The sequence below is a fragment of the Exophiala oligosperma genome (genome assembly GCF_000835515.1).
Source record: "Exophiala oligosperma strain CBS 72588 unplaced genomic scaffold supercont1.5, whole genome shotgun sequence".
Lineage (NCBI taxonomy): Eukaryota > Fungi > Ascomycota > Eurotiomycetes > Chaetothyriales > Herpotrichiellaceae > Exophiala > Exophiala oligosperma.
In genome coordinates, this window is record NW_015622822.1 from 3109727 (window position 1) to 3120231 (window position 10505).

The 10505-nt window shown below is 50.6% G+C and overlaps 4 protein-coding genes across 7 annotated transcripts; 2 read left to right on the forward strand and 2 right to left on the reverse strand.

Moving 5' to 3' along the window:
- Positions 1-57: 57 nt before the first annotated feature.
- PV06_06417 (uncharacterized protein) lies at positions 58-4035 on the reverse strand. Its single transcript, XM_016407527.1, has one exon. It carries the CDS (start codon positions 3880-3882, stop codon positions 2116-2118), a length of 1767 nt encoding a protein of 588 aa, XP_016263131.1. The 5' UTR covers positions 3883-4035; the 3' UTR covers positions 58-2115.
- Positions 233-1988, forward strand: PV06_06418 (uncharacterized protein; the record flags this gene model as incomplete). Its single annotated transcript, XM_016407528.1, has 1 exon — positions 233-1988. The coding sequence occupies one exon, from the start codon at positions 233-235 to the stop codon at positions 1802-1804; it is 1572 nt and encodes a 523-aa protein (XP_016263132.1). The 3' UTR covers positions 1805-1988.
- A 119-nt stretch (positions 4036-4154) lies between the features above and the next one.
- On the reverse strand, positions 4155-6349 carry PV06_06419 (uncharacterized protein). Its single transcript, XM_016407529.1, has one exon. It carries the CDS (start codon positions 6065-6067, stop codon positions 4367-4369), a length of 1701 nt encoding a protein of 566 aa, XP_016263133.1. The 5' UTR covers positions 6068-6349; the 3' UTR covers positions 4155-4366.
- Positions 6350-6507: 158 nt separating this feature from the next.
- PV06_06420 lies at positions 6508-10063 on the forward strand. Of its 4 annotated transcripts, none has more exons than XM_016407532.1 (7): positions 6508-6754; positions 6813-7105; positions 7197-8537; positions 8588-8758; positions 8806-8933; positions 8983-9286; positions 9393-10063. In XM_016407532.1, exons 2-7 carry the CDS (start codon positions 7082-7084, stop codon positions 9393-9395), a joined length of 1971 nt encoding a protein of 656 aa, XP_016263136.1. In that variant the 5' UTR covers positions 6508-6754; positions 6813-7081; the 3' UTR covers positions 9396-10063. The 4 variants fall into 4 exon arrangements, with proteins under 4 accessions (XP_016263136.1, XP_016263134.1, XP_016263137.1 ...); XM_016407530.1 differs by having other exon boundaries at positions 9434-10063; XM_016407533.1 differs by having other exon boundaries at positions 8588-8933.
- Positions 10064-10505: the final 442 nt, after the last annotated feature.

Sequence of the window (10505 nt, forward strand, 5' to 3'; positions counted from 1 at the left end):
GACAAATGTAACTGCAAGGATTCGACCACGAAAAGAGTGAAGAGGGAAGAGGAAGAGGAAGGATTCTGTTCGTCTACTGTACAGCACCCAATACCGCGCACCATCAAGAGCCAATAGCCAAGAGCGCAGTCTATTTACCCCTCGCTTTCTCCTTATCGATAACACCTCCGGCATTCGGCGAATCGTTGATGCGACTGCGACAGCCACTAGTGGTTTCCGCTTCCTCACGATGATGGCAAAGCAGTTGTCGCAGCCACAGCCATTAAATTTGGAACTGGCAGCATCTCATAGCGACCAACATGGCACCAAATGCGAGGATGGGTTTCCCGCAATTCTGCAAGGCAAGAGACTCCTGCTCGCGACGGAGTCCCTTGGTCCGGTCAACGGTGTGAGTCGCACCACTCTCAGCCTCGTCGAGTACCTGCGACGCAATGGTGTTCAACTCGCGATTGTTGCTCCTCATTCCAAGGAAACAAGACTGCGACCCAAGGACAGCAATATCCCGGAGCTGCGACTTCCTGGGTACCCACTCCCTTACAACCCTGACTTGACAGTTGTCTATCCCTTTCAGCTCGAAGATGTTTACAAGCGCACCTTCAAACCTGACATCGTGTACCTGGCCAGTCCGGCATCTACTGGATTCCAGTTCTTGCTTCAAATCCGACAGCTTCAGGACCCTCCTGTTGTGTTATTGAATTTTCAGACAGACCTCTCGGCATACAGCGAGATTCTTTTCCCTGGCCCCGTTGCACGATTTTCTGTCTGGTTACTGGGAGTGGTACAAGGCTTTCTTTTCAGCCACCGCAGCGTCCATACAATCTTTTATCCTTCGTCAGGTATTCGCCGATATCTCCTCAAAGCAGGTGCTCCCAGTAGTAGGCTGGTGCAGCTTGGACGTGGAGTAGACACTGCCCTGTTCCATCCTTCTCGGCGTGATGAGTCATATCGCAAGGAGCTTGCTCCCAACGGAGAATTGATCCTTGTCTGCGTTTGCCGGTTGGCGCCGGAAAAGGGGTTTGAGTTTTTGGCGCAAGTCGCCTCCAAGTTGATGGAACAGGACTTTCCTTTCAAACTGGTCATTGTGGGTGGCAACCTCAATCCCGCCGTTGAGAACGACGTTCGTCAGCTGTTCAATTCGACCAAGGAGCATGTTGTGTTCACTGGACTCTTAACAGGCACCAGCCTCGCCCGTGCCTACGCTTCTGCCGATGTCTTTCTTCATTGCTCCATTACGGAGACCTTTGGATTGGTAGTCCTCGAAGGCATGGCGAGTGGCGTGCCTGTAATCGCACGGGACGAAGGAGGCCCGTCCGATATTGTTCAGCATGCAAAGACGGGTTATCTAGTCGCCCCTCACGATCTGGACACATTCGTTGAACGGGTTCGAGGATTTTCTGACGCAACTCTTCTGGCGAGCATGGCAGAAAACGCCAGGGAGTTCGCCCTTGAAACAACCTGGGATAAGATCAACAGAAGGGTCGCTTGGCAACTTGCTGAAGGGTTGCAGGAGCATTTGCGAATTCAACAACGGAAAAGGCCCATTCGGAATTGGTTGGTTAATCGATACTATGACTTCAAGTCAGAGGTAGTGGTACCCTGGGTGGTAGCTTTTCGACTCCATATCGCTATCATGCTGGTGTACATTGTTTGGATGATGGCTGCGGCCGTTTTGTTGCTTTATGGAAACAAGCTGATTCCCAAAAATTGGCATTTCCTGCAGAACATGCCTGTGGTGATACGACAAGGGTTCCGTCGATGTTCAAAACAAGGATTACGAGAATTGTTGCAACAGCTCTCGATATGAGGATTATGGGCATTCAAGCCGCAAATGGGTCACGAAACTGCGGTGCGCTTGAAACCCCATGGCGGGCGGTGTAACATCACCGAACACGATCAGAAGACCCAAAGTCTACGAGCAACGAGCTCTTTTCACTCGCAAGAGTGTTCAGACTGTCCACACGCACCTCACTGACCAAAAGCGATCACAGATGGACTTGTACTGCATCCATGAGTCAGTCAAACCGCACGCAGCGGTCATGGTCAGCATTTATAATGCACTCTCATATCTTGTCATATACTTCCAAGATTGTCGTTCCCAGGTCATGCGTATCCGTATCAATCGCCCCTTCGATGGAACGGGCATATACCCATAGCTTCACTCATTTCACGCATGACTCGAGGCGCTCCTTCAATGTGGCGGCGAATGCCTTCAAAATCATGTTCGGGCATCTCTGCAGTGACCATGTGAGGTCGCGATTTGGGATCTTTATTCCGGTGCAGGAGAAACTCTCTTCGCCGCATTGCTGCTTCCCAAACCGTCTTCCAATGCGCTCCAATATCATTCGTCCAAAAGAAGCCACATAGGATTTTGTTTAGGCGACGCCAGTCTCGGGCTTCTGGGAACAGGTCAAGCACATGATCGAAGACAGCATGACTAGAAGGCATCGGTGCCACTCTCAATGCCAGAACACCCGCAACGGCCATGCTTGCCCAGATAAACGCATGCTGCTCCTCAACACAGGTTGGCTTCGGCTGAGCAGGGAGTGTCGCGATGAACCTGCGAAGAATTGGGTCGTAGAATAGGTTAAGTGGGGTCAATGACCGAAGTTGGAACATGTACGAGATAAGTCCAGAAGTGAGACTGAGCTCGACGGGAACGACCGAGGTCAAGGACATTCGTTGCAAGGATGATAATAGCGCCTGAACCATAGATTGTTGACGTCGGACGTCGAACAGGCAGTCATCAGAGGAAGATAAGGGGACCGAGACACCGTCAAGGAGGCTCTTTGTGCCTAATAAGGTTGTTGCTCCTGCGACCGCTCCTAGCATCATGATCATTTGAACAGAAATGCGACATTTCAAACAGACATCCGACAGGCCTGGAGGTAGCCGAGACAGTATGGTGCAAAGGTCTGGATCGAAAGGTGGTTCGGGGTAGGCGAGCGGCTTGTCGAGGGACAGTTCTTCGAAGGTTTCCTTTAGATACCCAATAGACTCGGGCGGTATATCAGGCGGTCTACCTGTGACGAACGATCCAAGTGCCTTGTAGCCGGTCAGCCCGTGCCTGACAAATTTCGCCCAGTCGGTTTCCTTGCCCTCCTGGCCAAGAGGTCCTCGAAGCTGTAGCATCTTCTCCAGGCCTTCGCAATGCATCTGGACCGCAGAATGGTTTCCCATTAGATACTCGAGCGTCATGAGCATGGTGGCGGTCAACAGAGCGTCGTCGTCGGTGCACTGGTTGGTCCTGATTTTGGTGTTGAGTCCCGCGATGGCGTTTCCGCGGTGCTGGATGAAGGCGGCATCTTCGAGCGCGGGACGGTCCAGCGAGAGCAAGACCGAGGCGCGGCACACGGCGATCATCGACTCGAACAGTATCGGGTGTTTCAGCGCGTACGGGAGCAGCAACGAGAGGTGAGGGTTCACGGGGCCCGGGACGGACGAATCTTCGGGGAAACCGCTGCAGATGGTGATGAAGTAGTCCATCGTGTCCCGCACACAGTCGGTGGCCTTGATCGGAAAGTACATGAACGGATCGACTCGCGTGCCGTTCAGGGGAAGAGGTTGGAGCGGAGATGCCATTGTGATTGCCTGGTGGCACCACGGTGAGGCGGTGTTGTCTTTGCCTTTGTCGCAACCTCCTTTGCAGGGCGAGGGTTTCCTTTCCGGGTCGTCGTCGCCGTCACCGTCTGTTTGTCCAGTGGGCGGCGTCCATAATACAAACTGATTACTCCTACTTTCCAGTCGTCGCTTCTTGGGGTCGTATTTTTTCCATCGGATCTTTTTGTACTTGGATAGTCCCGTCGAGACGTCCTTGGGACCGATGTTCGATGCCGGTGTCGATTGGTCAGAGGGCGTGGGCAACGCCGACTCTGCAATAGCCATGAGTGCCGGAGATATTGTCCCTCAAGTGGGAAGGAAGATCTCCTTTGCGATGCACGGGGAGAAGGGCCCACACACTTTGTCTAGATGCCACCCCTCTCTCTCAAGATACGTACAAGATTGTCTTCTGGTAGAAGTAGGTAAATAAGAGAAGCCTAATTAATTTAGTCGTCGAGATGACTAGACCCTGATTCAAGGACGGAAAAATGTCAAGCGGTCAGACGGAGAAACGAGGGCGAAAGTTATGCTTTGAATTTGTCGTCAGACAACGAATATCGGACTTTCTCCCAACAGCTGACTAATGAGGTACCGAGTGACGGCGAAAATACATCGAGAAACGGAGTCACATTGGCCGGTAAGAGGCACGAGGTATAACGATTCTTTTCTTTTGCCTTAGCAATTTCCAATCCAACACAGGTATCATAATGCTACACGACAATCCCTCCTGAGACACAGAATATCGAGTGCCTCGACTAGAACTGTTTTGTCAGGGCTCTTGATCTTCTCCCTCTGGCTCCTCGTCTTCGTCTTCTTCGTCAGCTTCGTCTTGTTCTTCATCGCCGTCTTCCGGCTCTTCATAACCTTCAGGAACATCAGGCTCTTCGGACAGCGGCGTCTGCCCAGCTTCAAGATAGCTTGACGTCGTTTTGCGCTTTGATTTGCTCAGTCGACCTTTTCCACTACCACCAGATGTTGGGAGTGAGCCAGCGGTGGTTCGACAGAGGGATCGGTAAGCTGCAGCCCACTCGAGCTCTTTCTTGGAGGCATCCTTGCCCAAGAATCCCATAGACGTCCTGATCTGATCGCTAGAGTCGGCCATACCCATTCCTTCCCAGTAATCCGGTAGAGTCAAGAAGTTCCGCATGGCTGCTGGGTCCAAGGTCTCGTGGCTTATAAGGGCATCCGATTTGGCTTTTAGTGCGATTCGAATCTTCGCCATGGTCCCATTGCTATACCAGCCGAAGTATCTGAGCTCACATTCATGTCGAAGATTGATCTCCGGCGTATCAACCAAAGGTTTCAGATCGGGATCCTCCAGATCACACAGCTGCCAGAGTTTGCCGTCGGTCGGGTACGGCGGCTTGCCTGTGAAAACGTGGGAAGACCTGTCCTTGCTTCTTGCCCATGAGCGGTCGAATCCTTCTCCGCTGTGCAAAAGCTGCATCATGACCGTCTGGTATTTGCGGTAAGAGGGGTCTTTTCGCGGGTCTAGACCAAATTTGCAGAACGTGTCTCTCCAGGGTCCCGAGCGAAGGGCGTACGCGACGTAGGAGATTATATAGCGGGCGGCAAACACAGGGGCGTCGTCCGGAAACTGGTTTATAAGAGCTCGCCGGGTCCAAATAGGCCGCTGATCGAACAGCCTTTGAATGAGTCCGTACAACTGGATGTGACTGTCCGGAAAGTCTTGGAGAGGAGGGCAGTCGGGGTTTGGCTGATCTGGGTATTTTTCGTCGTTCCACTGACACTGATAGGTGAAGAGCCGTTGGGGTGCCTGAGTGTTGAAGAGTGACCTCTTACCGGTTGCCGGGTCGGATACAGTCTTTACAGCCGGATTTTGTCGATACGTGTAGTTTGAAGACAGAGTCTGGGTGGACAGTACAGCAGGTGGAAATATTTCGGTATCTTGCAGTCCGTACGACTCAGGTAGAGACCATTGCTTGACGAGCGGGTAATCCTGTGGCATGATTTTCGACTGCACTTCGCGGAGGAATTGCGAGTCTCTGGTTGAGTACACTAAATCCGGCATCGTGCGCCAGATATGCGTGGAGCTGATTTTGCCCACAACTTCTGCCTCATACCTTTTCGAATTGTCATGGAGAGAGCGTAGTAGGTAAGCTACATCTTTTCGATTGTCCTCTTGTGAGTGCTCAACAAACTCGTCTTCTGAGCCACGCTTCCTCTTTCTGCCTGTCCTCTTAGGCAGTGTGAGCTTGAGGAGTAGATTATCAGTCTTCTTATTGTATGAGATAACAGTTCGACTGTCCGGGTTGTCCAACTGGAATCTGAGCCCTAGGGTTTTTTCACCGTCGATATTGAGAGCCTGGGCAATTTCGCTGGGACCTCCCACCATCTGGACAGCCTTCTGCGAGTTTTGTACGATGCATGGATGCTCAAGAGAGAGCACAGGCGTGGATGGCACTCGATACCTCCGGGTTGACGATGAGTCCATCATCAAAAGAGACATGTCCAGCACCGGAAAGTGGATGTGAGAGAGTGGAAGATCTCAGAATTCTTTGCAGATTGTAGTTGACCCGCAAGCATGCGGCTCTCGCCCATTGGTTTTGTTCTGGGAGGAGTTTCACCTGGAATTCACGCACTCATCCTCGAACTTCATAGTGCAGCACTGGAGTGAACGAATATTGGCCTCATTACCTGTGGAGATCTCGAGTCATGACCGAGTCTTAGCAGAGGAGTACCTCATCACAACCCATAGGCAATCCTGATGATTGATTGTTTAGACTTGAAGCCTGCATCTCATCAACATACAGAATCCAGCCGTGGCGTGTTTGACATTGATATATATGTCTTGGCAGATTGTATGTGGTCATCAGCTTATTAGCGGCTCTAGCAACAACGCTCCGACCTCTAAGAAGCCCATCTTGTTGTCGCTTGTAATTGAGAAGCCCCCACTGACCCAAAGCCAGCCTGCGCTCCTCTCCTGGCACTCTATGGACCGTTCATCTTGAACTCGCAAATACACCACCACCTTCCTGTAGCGACGTTCCCATACAATACGCAAATGGACGTTCATGTACTGTATCTGCATTGATCAGCCATACGTCAATTCAACTCGACCAAGCCACAGCCATTTCTTCGACCATTGTTGGCCCACGAACACACACCACACGTCAACACACTCCTATTGCACTCCGTATGTCGCCTCAAAACGCCTTCTGCAGGTCTTTGCTAATTCCATTCCACCTCCACAGTCCAACGTTGTTATTGTCGCCCGAATTGTTACCCAGCGACTCGCTTTCCTACAATGAGGAATTGACATAATCTCTCTGACGCCGCATTCCCACACAATCGGACTCTTCCCATCCAGACCCTCGTGCCCATCATCTTCGGCATCCACCTAGCCTCATACGGATGAAACAGTAACAGCTTGTTTCGTTTGTGTCAAAAGAGGTGGCGCGATATTGCGACATTTCTGTTGACGCCATCAGTCGAGTGACAAGTCTAGGGCTCTCTAGACAACATGAAAGGCTTCAGGCAAAGAGTGGTACGTATCTCCGACGTTGTTTTTCCCGATCAACCCAGCTTCTCCGGCCTGCTTTTCCCCCGCTCCAGTGCTCCAGCTCACTGATGTCCAGCACGAGCAGTTATCGAGAGCGAAAGATTCGAATAAATCCTCCAAGAAGAAAGACTCGTCTTCAGGCACCGCGTCTCCTCTCTCCTCCTCGACGACGCTTCCCGGCGCCGACTCCCGATCCCCAAACGCCTCCAACGCGGCAACGCCCAACTCATCCTCAACAAATGTCAGTGACATCCGAGGGAAAGGGCCCAATAACGAAGGCGGGTTGAGCACCCATGGTAATACGCTACATCACACTGGACACGGTCAAGGAACAGGTGTTGGAAGTCAACATTTTATGTCCCAGGGTGCTAGTCATGGCCCTGGTGGGCCAAACACACCTGGACGCCAGGGAGGTCACATTGCGCCCAGCGTGATAATCAGCCCGAGCGCTCCTCACATCCCTGGACCAGGTGCTACTGAAACGATGCCTGGTGACCTCGCTCCGCCGAAGGCAGGCCAGAAGTCATTGCTCTTCGACCGATTACAGACTACACCGAAGGACGTCCCAGAAGGCGTACGAACCCCCAAGCGACAACATTCTTCACGCTTCGACGTTTCCGACCAAAGAGCACGAGACCTTGAGAAACTACCGGGCTTCCATGAAGTTCCTCCGAACCGGCGGCAGGAATTGTTCATGCAGAAGATAGATCAGTGCAACATCATATTCGACTTCAATGATCAGACTGCGGACATGAAGTCGAAAGAGATCAAGCGACTCGCCCTCCATGAGCTCCTGGATTACGTCGCCAACAACAGGTCTGTCATCACGGAGCCTATGTACCCTAAAGTGGTCGAAATGTTCAGCAAGAATCTCTTTCGCCCAGTGCCACCGCCAGTCAACCCACAAGGAGAAGCGTTTGACCCAGAAGAGGACGAGCCTGTCCTCGAAGTGGCATGGCCCCATATTCAGGTGGTTTATGAGTTCTTCTTACGATTCATCGAAAGCCAAGATTTCAATACAAATATCGCGAAGGCATACATTGACCATCACTTTGTCCTTCAGCTACTTGAACTATTCGACTCGGAGGATCCCCGAGAAAGGGACTTTCTCAAAACCACACTGCACCGCATCTACGGCAAATTTTTAAACCTTCGATCTTATATCAGAAGGTCTATCAATAATGTCTTTTTCCAGTTTACGTACGAGACAGAGAGGTTCAACGGCATAGCCGAGTTACTCGAAATTCTGGGTTCAATCATCAACGGCTTTGCTCTACCCCTCAAAGAAGAACATAAGCTGTTCCTAACAAGGGTTCTTCTTCCCATGCACAAGGTCAAAAGCCTAAGCATGTACCATCCACAATTGGCATACTGTATTGTCCAGTTTTTGGAGAAGGATGCGGCCTTGACAGAAGAGGTATTGTCTACATGTCGAAGACCCATTCACCGTTATTGACGATGTCCCAGGTTGTTCTCGGTCTCCTTCGTTATTGGCCCAAGACCAATAGTACTAAGGAGGTCATGTTCTTGAACGAAGTAGAAGACATTTTTGAGGTTATGGATCCTCAGGAATTCGCCAAAGTCCAAGAACCGCTCTTCAATCAACTAGCCAAATCCGTGGCTAGCCCCCATTTCCAAGTAGGACCAATACTGTTCTGAGTGAATAAGTAACTTACAGCTTCTAGGTGGCAGAACGTGCATTGTACTTCTGGAATAACGAGTACTTCTGCAACCTCGTCAGCGACAATGTCGAGACCATCCTGCCTATCATGTTTGCACCTCTTTATGAGAACTCTAAAGGTCACTGGAATCGGTATGTCATGGTCACCCCGATGATATGTACGTCTTCTAATTATACATAGGACGATTCATGGCATGGTCTACAATGCTATGAAACTGTTCATGGAGATCAATCCTCAGTTGTTTGATGAATGTTCTCACGGGTACAGCGAAATGCAGAACACTGCCGACGACCGTGAAAAGGCTCGTCAAGCAAAGTGGGATAAACTCACTGAGCAAGCCAACAAAATGAAATCGGGAACTGAGAAGCCAATCTCAGCTGCAACTACTACAAAGGAGGTCGAAACAGATGCCACACAAGACAACCAAGAGAGACTCGACGCTCTCAAGTTGCACGATGAATCTTCAGCAACAAAAACATCATCGGTACGTGGATCAAACTAGCTTCGACCAGACAGCATGCAAACTCGTCCCCTGCTTCCACTTCCCATACTATCCTTCCATTGGCTAAGAGACCATCGTCTTATTTTAGTGACCTTGATGGCTGTTTCTAACAAGCACTCGAGTAATCAGAGACGCCGAGCAGATTCACATGGAGGGCAATCCAAGTCTCGGAGGTCTAACAGTGGTTCGGAAAACAAACCACGACGGCATCGGACTCATTCGAGCGGGTCGGTCGATATTCATCACCGAACAGTACATCATGCCGCGCGACACGGAAGCACGCTGTCCCATTGATTTTGCTATGAGCCGGGGTCACGCTTTGACATTTTGACGACCTGTTTGGATCTTGAAATGCCAATGTGAGCAAGCGTTGACTTTCATAGAGTTTTGTGTACATCTCGCGCAATCAGTCGCCGATGACTGGTACAATGTCTGATGATGCGGATATTCTGCGTTGGCTTTTGGGAATAGTGGTTGCAAAGTAATAGAGTAGGAGGCCTGCATAGTTGCCTCTTCGGAATGAAGATAACGAGCAATGCAGTCAAAGGACGAGTTCTAAAGCCAATGCATCCTGGATGAGGTGGACGGTGTTTGATTGAGATGGAGACTATTCCACTATGACTTTCTGCTATTTCCTGGAGTTTCATGGGTGCACTCACCGCTTCTCGGTCCTACCATGTGAAATCATACTTCCAAAGAGGGAGGAGAGATTTGCACGACGCCTATCACGAAAGCTATCTTCTTGTTACCAACGATTCCTATCCTCGCTGAATACCTGTGACCAACGTCAAGTGGGGTGCGATCACACTGTCACACTCTTTGCCCTTTGTGAAAACTCCCAGTTGCAGCTTTCCATGTACGATCCTCCCTAGAACAATGGCCTTTGCGTTCCCTTGGCGACGTTTATAGTCTCTAGTATCGTGTCGATGGTATGCCAGTGTCCAATTTTAAAATATAAGTCACCGCACGTGAAGTCCAATATCTTTTTTAGACTACACCGGACAGCGCTCTGCAGTGATCAACCGAAATCTTTCTTGTCATCTCGAATACTTTCGGGCTTTCATTTGGCTCGTGCGTACCAGGGAATTGTGGTCAACAAGCGCGAGGAGGATGGAAAGTACGGAGTACACAGGTAAGCATAGGAGAAAATGATTGTCTGACAACTCAATCCGTCACTGTCGTAGTGATACACTGTCTCTGG